This window comes from Heliconius melpomene, chromosome 18 (genome assembly GCF_056956725.1).
Source record: "Heliconius melpomene rosina isolate 202511_hmr_F chromosome 18, ASM5695672v1, whole genome shotgun sequence".
NCBI classification, from domain to species: domain Eukaryota; kingdom Metazoa; phylum Arthropoda; class Insecta; order Lepidoptera; family Nymphalidae; genus Heliconius; species Heliconius melpomene.
Genome location: NC_140406.1, coordinates 13839724 through 13863771, shown reverse-complemented (window position 1 = coordinate 13863771; position 24048 = coordinate 13839724). Strand labels below are relative to the sequence as shown.

At 31.8% G+C, this 24048-nt stretch overlaps 1 protein-coding gene across 2 annotated transcripts in view; it reads right to left on the bottom strand.

Annotated features, from left to right (window-relative positions):
- Window positions 1-24027, bottom strand: part of p120ctn (adherens junction protein p120) — a 52599-nt gene extending 28572 nt beyond the window's left edge. For both annotated transcript variants that reach the window (XM_085201615.1, XM_085201616.1), the window contains exons 1-2: window positions 23622-24027; window positions 16597-16719 (exon numbers count right to left, since the gene is read on the bottom strand). In XM_085201615.1, the coding sequence (XP_085057741.1) occupies window positions 16597-16637 (41 nt within the window). In that variant the 5' untranslated portion in view covers window positions 16638-16719; window positions 23622-24027. The remainder of the gene's footprint in view (window positions 1-16596; window positions 16720-23621) is intronic.
- Window positions 24028-24048: the final 21 nt, after the last annotated feature.

Sequence of the window (24048 nt, the reverse complement as noted above, 5' to 3'; positions counted from 1 at the left end):
TCTTCGCATTATTATTCAATGACCGTCCCGCCCCATTTGATATCTAGAAAAAGTTAAAACATCCATTTTCTCATAAATACTATCAAATGTACGTTTAAAACCCACAAAAGATTTAATGACCATTAGATATAATTGACATCAAGTTAGAATCTCTTTTAGCAACTAATTATAATTAATACCTTATGCTAAGTTGACAATAATGTAGATTAGTAAGACAGGTTCAAAGGTAAACGGTAGAACTTGACCTTAGTAACGTATTAGTGAGAGCGCCGGTCGCGAGGTAATTGATCCAATAATTGGTCAGGGCATCATCGCCGATAATATTCGACGCGTTAATTATTGCCTCAATTATGTGTGAATTTAAAAAAAATATAAAATGAAAGTAGTGCAATGTCCTCCATAATTCGACGGAAAGGAGTGTCTTAACACTAGGTTCCCTCTGCCTACCCTGCTGTGCGGGATACAGCGTGAAACTGACTATTATATTTTATGCACTATTTGTTTGCCGCAACTCCACTACCAAATAATTGTGCAGTATACTGAAAATTAAACCTTTATAATGTATGTTGTCTTTACACTTTTGGCGCACACCCAGTAATATATCATAGGTAACTAGAAATCATACATATTTATATTGTACCTTGTTTCGTTAGTTTTAATATAACTGCGCTAATTATATCGTTGGGGCAAAGTGGTATGTAGGTATTTGATACATCTTTTATTATATCAACTTCTTTAAGAAAAGTCACGTGAAAAAGATTGAGAACCGCACACAATATAGACTTACTATGTTTCTCTGTCAATTGAAACGATAATATTTTTTTCAAAATTGGAAATTTTCAAATTAATTTATAAATATAGCGTATAAAATTGTAGAATTTTTGTACAAAGGCTTGAAAACTATCTTTATTAACAACACACGCGCCGCATAGAGGCCGTTACATCGAGCCTGACCTTTAATACAGGCGTCATGATACCCAATATGAGAAGTAAAAGTACTCATCTATATGCTAAACTTTGGTGTCTCCAATATAAGGCAAAATTTATACTAATCTTGTATTAAAGTAAATATCATAATAAAGTAATGTTTTTACAATAGTCATAATATGCACACTGTGCAGCATCGAAGAGTCAACCTGTTTAACAATGGTTGTCTTAAAATAAAAATCGCCGTACTTTTTAAATATATTCCTCAATACTTAAAAATTTTGGAGGAAGAATAGGAACATATCGATATATTTAGGACACATATCTGCCTCAAATTTAAATTGATAAAATTTAGCACGTTTTCTACAATAATTTTACTAATAGAATTGTATATACAAATCATTAAAGAAATATGAATTTCCAACGTAACTCTAGTCCATAACAAATAGAGTTAGATGGAAAAATTCCAGTAACTAAGTTACAGACTTTCCAAACACTGCGCATATACCCTAATCAAAAGGCGTCTGGGAAAGACGTCCCCGGGGCCTCCACCCCCTCGGGTTTAGTGTCATAGCTCATTGCAAATTACAAGGCCGTCGGCGGCTAAAGCTCGGCCAAATCTTAAAATCCTTAAGATTTTTCGTATTATTCGATCTGAATATTTTCTTATAAAAACAAACGCTATGGATTTCGAACTGTATAAATTATAATGTTGGTACTTTCTGAACAATTATGAATAAATATGTAAAACATTTTATTGTGGACTATTTGTATATATTTTCGTATATAAATTTGACTATCTGTATATAAATTAATAAATTAAAGTATTAAATTACATATAATTTTATATAAATAGATTACGTATACTTAGCAACTCATTTATAGCACTAAAGCAGTAGCTACATTAGTTAATATGTCAAGTAGTACAAAGAATCAAATGTTAAATCTAGGTTATCTAGATAAAAAGAAAAAAATATAAAAACATTTATATTTTTTTATCTGTTTACGTTTATATAAAATTAGATTTATGTAAAGGCTTGATAGATAAGCGTCTATAATTTAGTTTTATCGCTAATGCCTACGGTCCACTGGCACCATTGCCAAATTGTCTGTACCCTCCAATACAGGTGATATATCACGGATGCTATATGAAATTCTCAACTCATACTGTTCATCTATACACATCGTAAAACATATTGACATACTAAAACCCTATTTATAGTTATATATTGTCTTTGAAAACAACTGTGGCTAATATTTCTTAGTGAATTCTCCAAACAATGAATCTCTCGAGAAATGGTGTATAATATCTTACAAGGTCCATTCATCTTCTTAATGTACTACTTGTAGTCTTAATTAACGGCTACCACTTACATTTACGTAATATCTTTCACATGACTGTCTCCTTTCAGTCTAGATATTTTGTTATATTTCATATCAGAGGAAAGGGCGTGATAAATCTCCAAGAATTTTTGTATATTTTCTCAGCTGGCAGTGTATTTTTTTGTATAAATAATAAATATATAAGTTATTAACTTATAAAATAATATTATAAAAATAAATAAAGTATAATTTGTACAATGTATATCAGTGTGACTTTATACGCGACTGGCTGTGGAATCGATTCCCCACTCGAAGAAATGAATATTTAAATGTATATTTTTATTTCTTCTTTCTGATGTCGAGGCAAAACGCGGCGTTGAGTTCCAACTTCAACACATAATGCCTCCAGAATTCGGAGGAAAATGGAGTGTCTTAACAGTAGATTCACTCTGCCTACCCAGATACAGAGTGAAGCTAATTTATTTATTTTTTTACAATAAAAATTCACATGCGCTCCAAAGCTGGACCTCCTTTAGCTATAAAAAAAATTATATACTTATATAACTATAATTGAGCCACAATGAAAACGAGGCCACAAAGTACAACAATACCGCTGCATTCGATAATTTGAAAACTGAAATTTTATGTTCCAAGTGCGCTCATTAAACGCATGTTCATTTCGACGATCGCCTCGGAACATTATTAATTATTTTGTAATGGGAGACTTCGTGGATTTTAAATTTCATACAATCAAATAACATTTATTATCATACGAGCATAAATTGTATAATTAAGTTTTAATATTATAATTAATTTACGATGCGGACACAGTGAATTAAAATTCTATTTAATTAAAATTAGGCAATGGTTGATAAAATGTTGCCTACCAGGGAGGGAAAATGAAAACAATTCAAATACAACCATTCCCCAAAAGTGGGAAACGAACCGACAACCACCGCGTTTACTGTCGATTGCTGTCCTACTACACCACGACGGTCTTTATTATACATTTAATATATATTTTCTTATACATTTCATATATTATACACAATGAAGGTAATCAGTTGTCATTATTCATACAAACAAAGTTTACCTAATGTAATAACATGACAAAATGTGTTCAAACTTCACCTAACATTTTGAAACAACATTATTAGAACAAACAGGAGTTGGTATAAACTGATAACTAATTATAATACTATTTGATATCATTGTATACAGTGATTCATTATTAAGTGTTATATATTTTATTTTTGATTATTGTGGTCGTCGTGGCGCAGTGGCACAAGGGTGTGACTGTAATGCGACGGTTGTGCGTTCGATACCCACTTGAAGAAGTGAAATATTTATTTACGTCTATACTTCCATTTCTTCGCTCTAGTGTTCGCGAGACAAAGTGCGGCGTTGATTTCTGCCACTCAACACGCAATGCCTCCAGAGTTCGGTAGAAAGTGGGGAACCGAGTGTCTTAACACTAGGTTCCCTCCGCCTACCCTGCTGGTGCGAGATACAGCGTGAAGCTGATATTATGTCATCAGCGGTCTCTGGTTACGCATGGATTTACCAATTGTCATCTTAAGTGACTAAAAGAGCAAATTGATTCTAAGTTCTCTTAAAACAACTTCTCTCTATAAAATAAAAATTTAAAACTCGTACTCAATAAAACATTTCAGATATTAGATGTTCTAACATTACAAAGACGTAAATTAATTAATTAACTTCAAAGTAATAATTCAATTGTAAGAGCTTTTCGACAGTTTTCATTTTGATTTTTATATTACAAAGCAAAAGAAATAAATATATTTTTTCTAAATCAAAAGATTTTTTTCATTCAACAATTATGTAATAAGGAAAATTTCTCTATTATACGCTATACGAGGTGTGTTCAAAAAGTAAGGTGACTTTTCAAATTTGGCGGGCAACGTACTTTCGATTATCGATTTTTTTATTTTGTTATGTTGGTACACTCTTCCCGAACATCTGTACCAAGTTTCAAGTGTATAGCATTTTTTGTTTGGTTGGGAGAGGCGTAAAGGTTATAAGTGTTTTGCGTGCTCGGCGATTTCTTGCTATCGAAAAATATGGATCAAAGGATTTGCATCAAATTTTGTGTAAAAAATAAAATAAAGTGCTCCGAAACACTTAAAATGTTGACAGTGGCATACGGTGAAACTGTTCTGAGTAAAAAAAAATGTTTACAAGTGGTACAAACTCTTCCAAGATGGCCGGGAAGATGCCAATGACGAGCCTCGCTCTGGACGCCCAAGCACGTCAACAACTGATGAAAACGTTCAAGCAGTGAAGAAAATTGTTCTGGAAAATCGTCGAATCACTATCAGAGAAGTTGCTGAGGATGTTGGTATATCGCTTGGCTCGTGCCATGAAATTTTTTCTAACGTTTTGGGCATGAGACGTGTGTCAGCGAAGTTTGTTCCGAAATTGCTAAATTTTGACCAAAAGAACCGTCGCATGAGCATCGCTCAAGAACTGTTGAATGACGTCAACGACGACCCAGATTTACTCAAAAGGGTCATAACTTTTTCTTGTGACTTTTTCTTGTTCCCAAAACTAAAGAGACCTATGAAAGGACGGAGATTTGCAACGATTGAAGAGATAAAGACTGCATCGCTGGAAGAGCTCAAGGCTATACCGAAAAGTGCTTATGAGAAGTGCTTTGACGATTGGAAAAACCGTTGGCATAAGTGTATTGTATCTGAGGGGGATTACTTTGAAGGGGACAACATAAATATTGATAAATAAATAAATATTTTTTCTTAAAAATACAAAGTCACCTTACTTTTTGAACACACCTCGTATATAGCTTTTCCAAGCTAAGCAACGTTAAAATAAGGGTCCTAGTTCAATCTAACATCCAATATAAAAAAAATCTTTTTACAAGCTCACTTCACGTAAATCGGTGCATGACGCACTGGAAGTTCCGGGTTTTACAGCTACATCTACCGCTAATGTTATATAGTTAAATACATATATAACTACTCCTTTGTATTTTTTATTATGCCACTGTGGAGTTTGCAGGGCGGAACCTTTGATTAAATTATATGCCAAAATAAAATATTTAACAATGCAATTACAATGAAAATGTCAATAGAATCGTAAAAAAGTCATCCTTGTATAAACGACTACTAAATTATATCGATATTTAAAGTATCGTCAGTAGTTTTTTTGAACCTAATCGATCAAATAACTTACATATATGTATTATAAGTTTTTTAGTGTTAAAGCCAAAATAAAATAACACAGAAAACCTTTAATAGGAATAGTAACCCATAATAGTGCAAATATTTTTGGGTCGATTGATTCTTAGACAGGGAGACATATTCTTCTTCGCTTTCTGTCTGCATTTGAACTTCACATTTCGCCTTGATGCAGAAATGATGACCAGAGAGACAATATGAAAATTATTGCCTCAAGAAGCAATAGGAATCGAATCCGTATCGTCGTATCACACCCGGTCCTAATGCGCGACAATTTACTCAATATAATACATATTACCCAAAATAATCTTAAGAAAGAGACCTAAAAAATATACTATACAAATACATGTCCCAGAAAGTGAGAATGTACACAATAACTGACAAAAACTGAAAAGAGCTATAAAAAGAAAGAATATAAAGGTGGACAACTTCGTTCTTTCTAGTTTTATAACTTTAGAATTTTAGACTGAAATTTTATGTTGCTGCACGAGACTAATTAGCAAAACAAGCAACGATTTGCAAGATATTTTTTTAGGTGCCAGCTTTAAATAAATTACGCTACATCCTATAACAAGGTGATCCTCTTTGGAAAAAACATCCTGGCAATAATTTTACTATAACAATGTTAATTTAAATGTTATATGTTTTCTAATAATTTGAGTGATAACATATTTTACAAAAGTAAAGAAAGCTGACAAACCATGCAGAGGAGAGGAACCATTTTAAGTTAATTTTAAATTATTCTCTAAATATCTCTCACTTTTTTATACCATAGACATGAAAATTTATTAAGATATATATGAATATCTGAATAAATATCCTAAGAATCTAACTGAAAATAATTACAGACAATCTATACTGGCGAAATAAAAACAAAAAATAACAAAAAATAGTGAGTAAGGCAGTTATGTACAAGCCAAGGTCGAGGATAAACTGATAATACAATGATATCAGGTCTACATGTTGTTAGATCAATATAGTTTGTATCGTGTTTACAAGTGGCACAATCAGTAAACCACTGCGCTGATTTGCTGCGGGAACGCGACTTGGCAAATATTGAATTCACTGTACATTTTATATCCGGCGAACCTTTAGTCACAGCATTCTAAGCATTTTTAAAAATAAATATATATTTATTTTTCTTAAAACATCTAGATATAATAACTAAAAGTAAACGCCAAGTAAAAAATTTCGATTCACATTTCACGATAAATCAAAAGTTTACATTAACCAAATAGATATAATCAGTGGATACTAAAAACAAACTTTCTAAATTTATTTCTACACATTGTATTCGGACTTTAAAGATCAAGAGAAGCGACGCAACTTTCACACGAAGAAAATTACCTTACATAAGCCTATGGCCAAATAATGAAGTTAAAATTACGCAATCAATGCCATGCCATTCCAGTTCGTCACATGTTCACATCGACAAATATTCGGTACGAAACGTAGGCTGAATCTAAAATTATGCTGAAAAGGTTGATATTTGCCATGGTGAAACTAAGTTTCTGAGAACGTAAAACTATGTTTGGGCAATAATGAAATATTGAAGTTTGTTGATTCACACTGTATCCATGAGCACAGAATGGAGAATATTATACAAGTTAGACGATTATATTACCATAAAACGATTTACTTAAGATTTTCTTCTATTCTCATCATTACAATGGCCACATACTTAAAAATATAATACTATTCTAGTAAATATACGAAAAGATATTAAATTTATATCGACAACAAAATATATAAGTGCGACTCGAATGATAAACGTGTTGGAAAATAATCCACAGATGCAATCGATTTGCAGTCAGCAAAAGTTAAATCTTTAGAATTCACGCAACGGTTATGACGGACATAGCACTTATTGGACACCGCCTCGCCAGCTCGTATTGAAGCAGAAAACTTTATAGACAGTTCAATATCTTGACCACGTCGAGCTGAAACTCAATTATAAGTGTAAATGTACGTACATATTTCATACATACTACTACTTCTATATATAACTAATATGAGTAACGATGGTGTCAGTGCGTCACTGATACAGGAAATCTTATTACGGAAATATATAAAAATACCTATTATTACTTACTTAAAAAAATCAACTTTATACATTATTTTATATGGTTTGTAGAATAAACGTATAGCAACTCTTATTATTAAAAAAAACGTAATGTAATTCTCAATAACGTAATCAAATTACGAATGATCATTAAACTTAGTTAGCAGTATTTTTTATAAATAAAAGTATTACATATTTCAAAAACAAACAAAACAAAGAATAGAGAGTGACATTAACGACTGGAAAGTGTTATAAACCATAATAGGTATAACAATTTTGTTGTTTATGAATCAATATAGATAAAGATACAAAGATAAATATAAAAATGCTTTTAAATAAGCCTTTAAGAAAAAAATGAGAATTATAAAAACTTGTAAATTGAGTTTATTATTTGATCTTGCTTCTCGCATCCCGCACATAGCGGGGTAGCAAACAGAACAAACCTGGTGATAAAACACTCTATTCTCATTACAACACTTTCCCATTTTCCGCCAAATTCTGAATGCACTGAAATTTACAAAAATGCCAAAATATAATTGTACTACTAGGTACTATAGCTACATATGCCGAGTTCTTTTATAATTTGAAGTGTCTCTTTAGTATAAGAAAAAAAAAGCACATAACGTTCACGGCATTATTTCGATGTATAGATACAAAATATAACGAGCAATTAGGTCTGAAAAATGCGAGAACCCGCGTCTGCTTCGAGAATAAAGACAAAACACACCGAGACGGCAAAGTAGAAAAAAAATTCTCACATCTTCTGACACCTATCTACTAAACATTTTTATGTATATTACTTTCGTCTTATGTAACCTGCGCATTGTAGCTTTGTATATGTCGTTTATTTTGGTACATTCAGACAAATATGTATGTATATTATAGTTTATTTGATTATAATGCTGTAGTGGAAAATATTTTAAATGAAAGATATTATTAACGTAATATATTGGATGAAAGATTTCAAATTTATTTACTTATTTTAAAAAGAAGAAATAACATTTATCATTTATAAATATTTTTAATAATAAATATAGCAAGTTAGTATACTTGTAACTGAAGAATAATCAAAAATAAAACGTAAAAGAAACTTTTCAAAAAAATTAATTTAGTCTGAAAAATAACGAAGCAAAAAGAGGTAAATTTTCCTTATTACTTCTACCTTGACCGAAGGCCATTCGTTATTAAAATTTGGATTTATAAAGTTTTTCTATGAATACTTAGCAATAAAGGTGTCCGTGTATTTTTGAAACGTTGCTTGTGTGTTTTTTTCTTTCTGCAGGAATAAGATTGAAATTAGAAAATAAAAGTATATTTTTAAATGAATTAATTGTACTTGCAGTTACTACTATTTAAACATTTTATTTTACTGACTGCCGCATGAGACTTCTTATCGGTAACTGAATATAAGGTTTCTCGGTTCAAATATTGCCATCTTCATCTCGTCCCTTTGGGATACATCTTTTTTGTAGAGACAATTTCTTAGCGTACAATAACAGAAAGAATTTCTCGTTATTTCTTGTAATTTAGATTGACAATATTTTTATGTTTACATTTAGAAATTACTCAGAACTCAGTCATAAAAACTAAAAAAAAAAAACTCGGTCATATTAAATACAAATGGACAAAAAAAATACTTTGCTCAAACAAATTTATTTTATTGAGAATATTCAGATTAATTATTTGTAAGCTTAAAAGCTTAACTCTAATCCGGTTAGAGTTTAGACGAAAATAAAAATATAATATATAAAAAAATAGTATTTTTTTATATACCTAGATGAGAAAACAAAATCTAGAAACATTATTACAATCTAGTAACTAAGTAAATGTTTCAGACGGACATAAAAAAGAAGACAAGAGAAGTACCGTAAGACCATTCGTTCAAAGTTGTGGGTAGCTGGCTTAATGTAAGGCAAGGCTGGGAAGTTGTTTCTAGTAAATTCCATTTTTTTTTCCTTTCCAATCACCGAGCCGTAGGAAAGTAAACCTCTCTCTCGCAGCTAATTCAATATCAAGACGTTAATGGAAATTTTCCACTATTTTCTGATAGATTCGCTAAAGCATTTTACATTTTTCTTATTTATACCATTATTTACATCTAAATAAAAAAAATAGAAAAAAATTGTGACTTTTAAATTATTATCCTGACACTAACGTGTGCATGACTGACTAACTAAAATGTGGAACAAATTACGTATACTTATAATTCAAATCTTTTATGGTTCAAACAACATTTTGTCAATATACTATTCACAAATAAAATGTAAGAATACCTTTACATTTAGGGTAAACGGCGACCTGGATTTTTGACTACAGTGGGAAAGAACATTAAACGTGTTCACGTATAAAATCATAAAAGATCTATACGAAACGAAGAGATGCAATACATGTAGTTTACATAGAAATTAGCTCATACAGTTGGAAAAACATCTACATACTTCAGTACCAATTGAAAAGAGTATACGCAAAAATGAAGAAAAACTAAAAGACTTACGATTCAATTTTCCCAAGAAATAAAATATATACAGGGTGGAATTGACGGCACCACTTTAAATGAAACCACAGTTTTAACTACTCTATAAAAGCCTAATATAATTCAGAAAAAAAAAAATTCCCAAAAATGAAAAAGTTATTTTTTCAAACAAAATAAATAATAAAATAATCGTTTTAAAAAAAAACGCCATTTGTAAAGTGTTATATTATCACTCACACACTTACCTGTCAAAGCGGTAACGTCGCACACGCTTCATTCAAGAAATCGAGTCGCAGCAACTAGCGTAGGTATGTAGGCAACGGCGGCGAGCTGATGTTAAATTAACGCAACACTTAAGAATACACTTTACACACACTTTTATTGAATTATTTCTATTAGGTTTTAAATTTTACTTTTGTTGCACTACAAACACATTTTTTATGTTCCCGTTTTAAACTAACACTCATTTCTAACATGTTTACAAAATTATTACAATAATAGCATTTTTTTTCACTTTTTTTAACAATAAATATTACATTTTCTGTCCACATTACATTCAGCTCGATAATGACCCATATTATTACACTTGAAACATTTAATATTTCTTTTAATTGTAGCATTTCTTTTTACAATAAATGCAGATGATGATGACACAATTTCCCCCCGTAGTAGTATTATGGTTTGGAACTTCCAAGCATTCCAATTTTTTACTCCTTCCAGTTTTATTACTGTGCTGTTTCCTTTCCATTGTGATTTTTTATTTTGCTTGTTTTTCTTTTTTATTCCTTCCCGGCAACTTAACCTCCAAATTTCAATACCAACGCCGAAGCGTCGCGTGAAGTAACGCTGTTTTAATCTCGCCAGTATTTCTAATTTTCTACGATTGATGCAATCTTCTTTATTATTGTTACGACGTGGTTTGGGCCCATAACCCGTTGTATTTATATGGTTTAGTAAATAGCATTCAGCTATAGTCCGACCCAACTACTATTGCGCAGAATGTACGCGCCGCACCGATTCTATGGGAATCCCCGGTAATCGGTGCGGCGTGAGCGGGGTGTCTTTGTACAGATAACAAAATTCATTTTTAATATTGATTGATTGTGCAATATAACACTATAATTCATAATAAATGTAGATTATACTTTTTACGCATGATTTGATATTAAAATAATTAATAAAATTATCAATACTATTTACAAATAATTACTAAATATTAATTTATTTCGTATTAAGTTTTCGCAGGTCCTCGTGTAACATTATAAAACTCGTTTAATATTTAATTTTTATACGATTTTCTATCAAAATAATCATACAAATATAAATAATAATGAAAATCTTAATAAAAAATTTAATAGTATATTCGATAAGTATTTTAGTTAATGGCAACTATTACAATGTTTTTAATTATCTGTGTGAGAACAGAACTTAGCCGCGGAACGGCTAAGTTCTGTTGTATTTACATTATTTTGTTCGACTTTATACGTTGAATAATTATTAAGTGTTTTAAATTATTTGGATGTTGTTTAATATTAATTTTATCATTATACGGATTTCTAAAATCGTGATGAATGTTTCGTGATCGTGATGATGTGATTACTGAGTATTTTTCTCAAATGTGAAACTATTGTGTCAGTATTTGAGTGTACTATCAAAACATACATTTTTTAAAGACATTTCAAACAAATGTTGAGTTTTTAATATTACTTATGATGTAAATATTAGTGATAGTAAAAGGAGAATGCGACAACGACGATGTAAAACTAATGTTAAATGTAAGTACCTATCTATCGTAGTTCAATATCATTTTGTGTGTTAAAAATTTTGAATATAACTTTGTGGGTGGTTCAATAACCATGCAGTATTTCTAAATAATTTCATAATAAAGGTGATATAATAAATTGACTTAAAGTAGGATTTTGTTAAACAATTTTAATAAGAGGTTTGAACGTTATTTAGATTTATAATAAATAGGTAATTGCGTGAAAAAGAACGCGAGATATCGTTCTTTCTCGATCGGTTTTGTTTTGACGAATGAAAAGTAGAAGTTTGGCAACGCTTAGTAGTATTTTTGTAGTAGTATGTGTATGTGTGCGTCACACGAAATACAGGTATGGAGAAAAATCGTGAAATGAAAAAAAAATCCTACGTCCAAACTGTTGAGGCATCTTGATTAATTTCTTTAGCTTCGGGTTTGAAATTTTTTACCCTATATGCAGTTTCAATTAAAGAAGCGCAGCCTCTTCCACCCTGTATATTATTTCCATTTGTTCAATAACAATTTGCAACTGGAAAACAAGCTATATTATTCCAAAAGTACAATCATACAAATAATTACCATCATTTGTCGATGTTAATTAAACAAGGGCTTCCTTACAATGACCTCAGCTTGTTAGCCACTGAATGCCCGTTCCGCTTGTACTTACGGTGTGCATTACATTTCTATTTCGTACTTTACGTTCCACTTACTCTATTTTAATAAATGCGTTTAGTTGTATAAAACCATTTTAGGGTCCTTTGAGAGAACGTTTTTCATGTCAAATTAAATTTTAAATGAGTGATCATTAGAAAGAAAAAAATATGTACATTCTATAACGATAATTTATCTATATATATAAAATCGAAAAGTCACTCACTCATCACGAAATCTCAGAAACTACATGTGCTAGGAATCTGAAATGTTGCATAGGAGTTATTTATAGGACGTAGGTGCTCGCTAAGACGGGAATTTGCAATATTCGACTTCTAAGGGTTTGTTTTTGGGGTTGAAAGTTTGTATGAAACTTCGTTACTACAAATGCTAGGAGTCTCAAATTTTGCATGGACGTTACGTTACTATAGGACGTAGGTACTCACGGAGACAGAAATTAATAATAACGTACTTCACGCGGTCGAAGCCGCAGGCGGGCCGCTAGTAAGTTATATAATGTGATGCAAAATCAAGTGATAATGGAAACAAAAAGAAAATAACAAAAAAAATATATAAAGAATAAAAAATCCAATACAGATAGATCCAATCTATTCAAATATCAAATGCAGATATTCTAATTTTGCTACGCCAAAATTAAAATAACGTACCTACGGCACGCGTATCGAAATAATAAAAATATAAAAAAGTCTTATACAATTGTAGTATAGTTTCATTAACCACGTACCTCCTTAATCATTAACGTAATTAACGTCTCTATACAAGACAAAATAACAGGACAATCAATGGCATAGTTATACGCAAATATAAAGGCATAGTTATACGCTTTAAGAAATATTAGAAAGAGAATTTTTAAATTTTAAAACATAACATGAACAGGATATTATAATATTTCGTTAGTTTTAAGTATTTTAGTAAAACTGTACGAAATTTTATTTTAAAAGAAAGAAGAGGTGACAGTACATTTTTATAATAATATAATTTCTTAGATGTATGAAATACGTAAGAAAGCTTCTTAATTTATTTGTATCAGCCAATTGCAGTATCACGCTTTTACTTGTATTCAGGCGCGAGTTCGGAAAGGCAGAGGAAAGTTAAAGTGTTAAGACAATCTGTACCCAATTTTCCGCCTAATTTTCGAAGCATTGCAGAGTGAGCTAAAATATAATAATTTCCTTTTGGGAGCCAACCAACCATCACTCACACCACCTAAACGAATAAAAAATTAGTGATTTCTTTCTGATTTTCATTACATACATAATTACGGAAAAAAAAGAGTGTCCCAACTCCCTGCATTACACTGCTACGAACAATAATCATGAAGTTTCTATCACTGCGTCGCACAAGTGTAGAACAAGATAGGTCAGTGTGAATGGGACGTCGATTTGCGGTTAGTTATTATAACTACCTGTAGTCGTCCCCATTCAGGACATACCTACCTCTACCTACATATATACCTAGTAGTTAAAACACAAGTATGATATTGTAGTCGGAGCGTTCGCGGTTAAAGCTCCGTTGTGATTCAGAACGGGTGCAGTTTTAAAAGGAAAATGAATGATAAATGTAAAAAAATCGTTGTCTTTTCATATAGACCCACGCTGTGGATGTTATGAGACTTATATTTTCAGTTATCGGTTGGGATTGATCGAATATACTTTAAGGATGAGTGAGATTATGGAGTGTTTTAACACTGGGTTCTCTCTACCTCGGATGGAGGGTGAAGCTGTAGGAGAAACAGCGTAAAGTTCAAATATAATTTAAGAAGATTAATTATATGATCTTGATATCTAATTAGTATGAAAATGTGTAATATGAAAAATATTTTTTGTAACGTGTATGATAAATACTGAAATACTCGAAACAGGTACGTTATAGGTAGGCGTATAATAGAAGTTAACAAAACTGTAAAAATGACTAATTCCTATCTTTTAACAAACCTACATTTTATTACATTAAGTAGAAAACTTGATTTCAGCGCGAGAACAGTTTTAATTATCTTACAGTAGTACACAATAAAGCTTGTATAAAGTTGCAACATTTAAATGCGAGAACGAGCATAATTGCAGGTTACCTAGGATAAGCCTAGGTAACCTGCAGTACACAATAGGACTGTCCGTCCGCTACGGCCTAAACTAGCATTAGCTTGTTTGCAGTAATAACGTTTAGGACTCTTGCAGATTGGCGACAAGAGGTTGTACTATTTGTAATAATAAATGTAATTGAGTTACTTTTCCGTCAAATTCTGGAAGCATAGCGTGTTAAGTGGCTGAACTACAAAGGCCGCACTTTACCTCGACACCAGAGCGAAGTAATAAAAATATTAAATTTTTCATTTCTTCGAGTGGGAATGGAATCCACAACCTGTGGCATTTACGACACGCTTGAATCCCTGCGCCACGACTGGCCTAAATACAATGAACCTACATACATAATTAATATACACAAATGAACAAACAAAACTTTATATATATATATAATATATATATTTGTACAATACGAATGAATGAAACAATATTACCCAACAAGGAACACTAACCTCGGTCGAACAATCATAATATCACGTTAACTAAGTTTATAACAGGTTAGTTTAGATAACGTTAGGTAGTTAACAAACGTTCTCTCTCTACAATCTCTTCGACTACCTAATTATTGCTGCAGACTAATTAAATACATAATATATAGATAGAGTTACGTAGAATTAATTGGCAGTCGTAAACAAAGAAATTGAAGATACGTACGTACAGAGCCGTCTGTGTATACATTTATATAGATAAGCCAGTGTATGAGATATTGACACCGTGGTAAAGAAATTGACGAAATATGAATAATATGAATGCATTAGTTCAAATCCTGCACGTCATATTTATATTTAAAATACGAGCGTTTAGGGAAAATAGGGGACTATTTGATATAGCAGAGTGGCTTTACTATCCAATAAGTTTTTTTTAATAATTGGTTGTATGGTGAGAAATGTACATAATGGGATTTATGCCCTAAGATGTGTGCTTATAAACAGAGAATTTTGAAGTAATAATCAATTTTCATATTAAAGTAGAATATTACTCAATAGATAAGTTATAGTAGGAAAAGAAGTGACTTATAAAAAAATGTCACGTAATATAAAATGTAAATAGCACTAAAAACAAAAAAACTGTAAATATAAAATATTCTTCATTAAAACATAACATTTTATAGCACATCATCAAAATTAGCCAGACGGAGCATGTAACGTCTGAAATTTCAACTAATATTTAGTGATAATAAGCGAGATAGCTGATTTAACAGGCTACGCAAGCGCGCTTCCTCCTCGCAAAGGAGAATATTTAATTACTTTCAAGACTCCGTCACTCATCTTGTTTCAACATTCACTTAAGTAGATTACGAGAATACTATCAGCTTTATATTAGAAATGTTGAGGATTGACGTTTCTTTTAAAGCGCTGAGATTAGCTTTAGATTGGATCAAATATAAAATTTACGTACAAATTTTTTTATAAAAAGATAAGTAATTAAAAGAAAATTAGTTTTTTTTTTCGCTGAAAAAAATATCTTAAACGAAGCAACAACTTTAATAATATAACATAAATTTTTATTTCTACATTTAAACGACAAACATAACGATATGAATTCATGAGAAAGACATATTGTGTATAGAAATAGAAATAGTAAATAGAAACCTTTAGGTAAATAGTCTAATGTGTACAGAGCCTAAAATACCTAATGCTTATAGGATAGGAGCGTCAAACCGAGCGACATAATTCGAAGACTCTGACAAGGTATGAATACAGGCACTATTGAAATGCAGGCATTCAATAGCTCGTGCCTACGCTGGCTCATTGTAGCTGGAAAATTCAAATTATAATATTAAATCGTACAGCTGTGTTAGAAATTTTCAAGTTAAAAATACGCTGCATGTAGAATTTACTTCAGTTAAATTCTATTTTATCTTTTCTTAAAAAACCATTTTTTTTACTGTTAATTAACACAAATTAAAACGTAAGTGTGTCAATAAAAATACAATGTCATAAATGCATCCTTGACAAGCTAAACCATAAATAGTAGATTCGCATGCAAACTATTTTTAGATTACATCTGTCTGTGTAAAAACTAGGCAGGTCAACGTAGTTCTTGTTCCACTTTGAGAGGAGAAAAGAAAAAATAAAACTTACCGATACAAAGTTCCCGAATGTATTTTCTTCACGCCGTCCATCTCTGTGGTGTTCTTATCATGTCTCTTAATACTCTTAATAGCTAAATGTATTCAAAATTGAAGCCATCATGAGCGACGGCACCTGAAACAAAAAATAAACATTTTTCATTACTCCTATTTGAAATTCGTTTAAAAACTAATCAAGCATCGTATAGCGCAAATGGAAATTTATATTTTACAGTACTTTTTGCCAAATAATGTAGGCTCTACGAATTTAGGGCGTCGCTTGTGTAATATACACATACTCATTCAGTGACTTCAGTTTCACTTCTTGAAGTTAACTAGAAACAATACCAAACAATTCTGATCTACACTTAGCCCAGCACCAGCATAGTATAGGTAGGTAGAAATTCTGACTGCAATCTAGGCCGATGGACCAATTGAAACTTGGCTTCACCATTTTAAGTTAGAGTGAAGTTATGCTCTACAGTTAATATTAATTACTATATTAAAATTATTTCTCATGTTTTATTTTGTTTTTATTCATATTTATGACTATACTACACATATTTTTACTGCTTCAAAATACCACAATCACTTCCACAGATTTCTTAACTTTTCTTAAATAAAATAAAACGTAGGTATATTCAACAACATAAACTAAAACAGATTCGATAATATTTCACCGGTCCAAAGGAAATACTATCCAATATTGTCCAGACTTTACCGATTCACCTAATATCTTACTTTTGAGACAGTTTTATCTAAGAAGATTTCCTACGCGAGAGTGCCATTCAATAAAGATTTAGTCCAGGAGCAGGTAATCGGTTTAAACTCCATTTCACTCTGACCTGTAGTTTGTCATTGCCATAGTAATCCTACGGCTGGTATCCTTCCCGCTAAGTTCGTCAAAGACAAATCGACGTTTAGACTTTGAGCAGTTGCTACATTTATCATCTCATTGGTATAATACATTAGTGTTGTTAATTACTGTTGTAGGAACAGATAAATATCGATCCTTGGAATTTTTTATATATATTATTTTTTATATTATTGAATTAATTTATAACGTTTACATAGAAATTGTAGGTACTCTTAGTTTTAAAATTGAATCGAAAGCATGAACATAAAATTGTGACAGAATTCATGGAAGCTTTTCAAGAATAGCAAATAAAGACACTGAAATCCTGCTTGTCGTAGGCAGGAAATTATTTGCTCTCTGAACGTATGTATGTATGTGCATTATTTATATTGTGCTAATATCTATTGTCGCAGACGTATCCTATGACATAAATCGTAGGATTGATATATTTTTTTTATATTAGTAGTATAAATCATAATAGCTTTAAAAATTCCAAAATAAAACTTCCGAATACGCCCACTAAAAGAGGGCCCAGTAATCATTTTTGTAAAATATTGTAAATGCATGCATATTCAATTTTATTCAATTTCAACCCATCTCAGCAAAAACTACAAATTTCGCAGGCGCTAAGTGGATAATGTAAAAGACATTCCGAATGCATTCAATTAGAACTTGCACTTGGTTTTCACGATTTCAATTTAAAATCGATTTAGGCTTTTACTTTTTGGGACTCGAAAATACACTTGAAATAATCGGATCATAATCGATATCTTCATTGTCCAACGGGCTTACGAAACCACACATCCACATTTGTCCTCAGGAGGTATGGCAATGGGTGCATTCACACTGCATTCGAAACAGGCTAATTGCACTTGCAATTAACTGTAGAAATATGAACTAACAACGGTCTTAAATCAGTACGACCATAATCATTGTGTGTAGGTATCAAATATGTGTTCTTTATCTTTAAATAACAGACATTCCTGTACAGAGGTGTTTTGCGAGGTTTGAATCACCTGTTAATGAGATCGATATATTAGACCAGATATATTTTAAATATAACTGCTATTTATTTTCATGTCTACGCTGTATCTCGTATATATATAGCAGGGAAGGCAGAACGGAATCTAGTGTTAAAACATACCGTTTCCCACTTTCCTTCGAATTTTTGAAGTTATGTGTTGAGTGGCGGAACTGAACGCCGCGATTTACTTTGGTACTAGAACGAAAACTGAAATTATTAATAAACGATAATTAACCCGAGTGCAGTCACACGCTTTTGCCTCTACGCCACGATGGCCTCCGATTTAATTTCCGTTATATTTTTAATAATCATTAATATTAAAAAAAACTCAACAGTTTTCCTTTAATTGATTAAAATTTTCATCAAAATGGTAAAAGCTTTACCATGTTTTATAAACTAAATAATAGATAGCCTTTTGTCTAGCCTCACTTTTACATTAACTGCGATCACGTCGTTTTCAATTAGTTTCTAACGACAGTATGGCAGGCGGTGGATGCAAACAAAACAAACAAGTTTACTATAGCTACCTGTATTTCTCTATAGTCACTACATTATACTTGTAACGCTTATAAATTAAAATAATGTGGTTTCATTACTTTTTTATATTACTAAATATTTTCAACTTTTGCGTAAAGAATACAATTAAAAGTGCTAACTAAAGGAAATTTTAATTAAAGATTTATACGTATAGTTTTTACATGTATTAATTTCAAATTTGGGCAAGTTTCACGTCTAGACGTATTTCAATCGTTGAATAGATAAATTCATGTGCAATTGTGAAATTATACAAATTTTGTATGTGTTAATAGACAGGCTATCTAGTCTAAGGCTGATATTTTGGTTTAGGCCATCAAGTCGGAAATCGATCTTGAGAAACCGTTTTCATTCATAAATCACATAATTATGAATGAACACGTCATCTCAAGGTCAATCTCAGACTTGAAAGCTATATAAATACAGGTCTTAGTCTCAATATTTAATATTTTTTCTAATACTGATTTCACCGAAGTGTTATTCCATAATTCTCATATACGATTTTTACTTAGATAAAACAAACTATATTTACAAAATAGCTCACATTACATATCACAATGCTATCAGTGAAGATATATTCAATTTGTTCTCCTCTTAATGACAGACACTTGTCGTTTTAATTAAACGCTACCCTTGATGCGGCTATCGAAACTCCGCACGCAGACCGTCCAAATGTTAACACATGAAAGCCACTTCGTTAAATACATAAAATTAAGCCATTTTATGTTTCTACGTTTAGCGAGTCCCGAATGGATTATGTCAAATCATAATATTTAAATTTCAACATATTATTATGGTAATACACGTCTCGGGACATCTCGTGCGAGATAAACGGACTAAATACCTACGTTTTATTTCTTTATATAATTTTATTATTTTTTCCTCTTATAATATAGGCATGCTCTATGTATATTTTACAGTTTATACAGCCGACACTACATCGCACTCTCACTACGAGAAATATGTGAAATTCACATAAGTATGTAATTTCACCAACAAAAGTACCATATCATAGACATCGTATATTTTTACATTTTTGTTGGACACGTGATAATCAAGAAAAGACGTTGTCCTAATAAATTTTAGAACAAATCCTGCTGCTGCTATTTTCAAATTTTAAAGAAACTCACTTCTCTCTTTACGTCTGAATTACCTTTCAGTTATTAATACAGTACAGCCGACGAGGTGAGATCGCTCTGAAGTTAGGTTTCCGAGCTATTACGCATTGTTTACACAAGAAGAAAATAATTAAAATTAAGAAAAAAAAACTTAAATCAAATCTGTGCAGTCAACTGCATCTGACTTCGGGACGGCTACGAATCGTTGAGCATAGTGTAGTACATACCTAATATACAAAATAAAAAATCCCTTTCCAACAAGTACTATAACTAGTAAGTTAACCAAGCACTTAAAGTTAATAAAACTATATATAATAATTTATATCAATGTCTGTTAATAAGAAAGCAACATTTCATTTTGGTTTACTATATACAGGGTTCCCACGATTTCCCTCGCCGGCGAAACTGCACACAAGACACACAAACAACAAAAGAAATAAAGATCATCTTATTTGAGATAAAATAAATTGCAGTCTCCTCTAAGTATTCTGTGGCAAAATTATATTTACAGGTTGTAAGTGTTGTTTTCATAAATCATCTTTTTCACACAATAGATAAATAAATAAGAGAGAGAGAGAGAGAGAGAGAGAGAAATTAATGAAAACTGCCAAAACATTTTATTTTCCCAGAAACTATTATTAAAAAAATGTTGTATGTTAATTATGACGAAACTTAAGGCAAAATGGTTAGGTAGTGAGTCACGACGCAAAACTTTACGAGATCAAAAAGAAGGTGTATCCTGCGCATACCTAAACGGTTAATAATTATTTTATTTAAATAAATATAATACAATGGAAAACTTTTAGGTAACGCTCTCAAGTCAACTGATTGATTGATTTCTCGATATATGGCGTTTCGAGCGTGCCAGTTGAGCACAATTCATTTCGCCAATGTCACGTTGTATAGAAAACACACGGAGGAAATTGACCGGTAATCAAGTCAACTGTCTTAAGACATCGAGATTTGATGTTCGAAGATAAATCGTGCATAGTATAAAACTTACTTATTTATGCCTTTTTTCAGTATCCCCGCATGGAGCAAGGTAGGCAGAGGGAGCCTGATGTATAGACACTCCGCTCCCGACTTACCGCCGAACTTTGGAGGCATTGTGTGTTGAGTGGCGCAACTCAACGCTGCGCTTTCCTTCGATAACAATGAGGAAATGAAAATATTTAATATTTTAGTCGCAGTATTCGTCGCTTTCTTCCCCATTGGTTGGGTCCGAGGTCCTCGAATGGCGACCCCGTCTCGGCAAAAGGAGCACAGGCCGCCCTCCAACCAGGTGGACCGACGACCTTAAAAAGACAGCAGGAATCCACTGGATTCAAATGGCGCAGGACCGGACGGAGTGGCGAAAATTAGGGGAGGCCTATGTCCAACAGTGGACGTTGAAAGGCTGATGGATGGATGGATGGATGGATGGATTCGTCGCTTTTAAAGTCACACACTTCTGCCCCCGCGCCACATCCGACCACACATTTACACTTTTACAGTACTATTCAGTGATATAAAAACAAATTTAAACTTTAAACAACCTATTTAACATATAAATTAAAATACATTTGTTTGTTTCCAATATAAATTTACGAACACACATGTCAATTTTGCAAAAATGTAAATTTTAATTGTACTTCCGGCGCGAGGAGCACATTTTGTCGTAGTAAAACGTGGTAGTGAAAGTGTTAACAAGTAATCCGTAACTTCGCCGAATGGCATTTAAGAAATCAGGAGAAACTAATTATATATTTTTTTTAAATATTTTTCTTAGAATTAATGTACTTCTAAAGTACATTTTTTATAGGAATAGAGCTCTGGAAGATAGTTGTAAATGTATTATAATAATATGTAGTACAAAAATATCTCTCCATTTTTATTTTTATACTTTTTTTAAGTTGACAGTAATAGTTTTGTAATGAGTGACAATTTTCCCTATTTTTTATAAATGAACATATTGTTAGACAGTTTGTTGTGATGGTGGGTTTTAATTAAATTTAAAGACACAATTAAACAAATATTAATGGTACTATGGGAATATTTTAGTTGTTTCAGCTTTAGACTTAGAAAGCTAAGAAACTATTCCCTGTTTTCTGTCCAAATTCAACACACTACATGTGAAATGCTGGTATATGCCTTGACGTCTAATCATCATCATATCCGAGCACTGGAAAACATTTTTTTCCCTAAACATATCATGCAATCAGCCATAGTAGCTATGAGCAGATGAATGGAAGGGAACAGTGGAAAAGAAAATAATGACAGAGAAAATGTTTTAACACGTTGACGGACAATTGCGGCTATAGCCGTCAAAGCGAAGTTCACAATGTGGCATGACTGCTATAGCCGTCCAAAACGAAACGGTCGTTTTTAGACACTACGGCTATAGCAGCACAAATGTGCACTTACTGGCGTATACGTAGAAGCATAGTGTCGTGTTTTGAAAACATCTTTTTCTTTTTTTTCTTTCAAAACATATAGTGTCAATTTTCAAACTTCGCTTGTTCCTACTGTCCGTCAACGTGTTAAGACACTCTAGTCCCCCCTTTCTGACATTTCTGGATACATTGCATATTGAGTGGTGGAAGTTAACAAAACACTTAATCTTCTAAATAAAAAGAGAAACAGTAAATAATTCATTTCCCAGAGTGAGAATCAAATCCAGAACTTCCATGTTTATAATCAGATGCAGAGGTACAGTACAACCCCGATTTAATGTTTCTAGTCTAGTCTTTAATTTCAATTTTACATTTTGGAATATCAGTCATCAGTTAAGAGTTTAAACATGCCAAATCTGTTTTTTGTTATTATGTACTTGTACATAAGTACATTTGGCTCAGTAGGATAGTCTTTGATTGTAAAGACAGTAGTTTTTGGTTTAATCCCTTTTGGAGAAATAATTATATTTAAATATATTTACAATATTTTCCATGACATTAAGTTCCACAATTCAATATAATATTTCAGAAAATGGGTGAAAAGACAGAAATGCTGTCTTGATATAGCCTGCTGCTTTGCTTTTTTATAAGAAGTTTATTAATAATATCAAAAGAAGTTTGAAAATGTTTCAGTAGCAAATTATGACTTTATATTAGAAAATCATACATTATTTGAATTACATAAAGTAGGGAAAAGAGGTCATAAAAATATATTAAAGTTTTTCAATGCAAGAAGTAAATAAATTATATTTAGAATAAAACATTTTTATTTTTGAAATGTAAATTTTCCAAAGAATTTGGATTATTAAATAATTATTTTTTTTGAAGTACACATATCTTTTATTTATTCGGAAACATACTACACAGCATTACCTTTTTAGGTATTAAAATAAATCTCTTATGACAATCATACAATGTAGTGTTGTGGCAAATCATATAAGAATGTAACATTTTGAGACAACCTAAAGACGTAACTGTTTGATAAGCATACAAAGAGGGCCTTCGGGGTCAACATTCATGTAAAACACATAATTATCTCAAACATGTACGTAAATACAACTGATTGGAACTCACCAAAAATGGCCACAAACATCCAATTCCTGCAGACTCTTCACTTAACACTTGACAGTCTCAATTAAATAGAACGTGAGATTAGTTTTTACGGCAGCAGTTTCCCGTATGAATGCACTTTCCAACAGCTTTTACTATCGCACGGCCCCTACTATACGCAAGTAGTACAAGCATGAAAAATACTTGACGACTGACGTACGTACTCTACGCAGAGGGAGCGGTCGTAATGAAATCACCGGTATGCACAAACAATAACTTAGCATCGAATGCACTCATACGGCTTAAAATATTGTCACACGATTTAATCCATTTATGACAATTTTATCGTAAACTACAGAAAAATTAATACGCGACAACGAAGCGAAATCTATCGTCGCCCCTCCTCCCTTCACCGTGAATTACCATAGACAATAATCCTTTTTCATAGTAT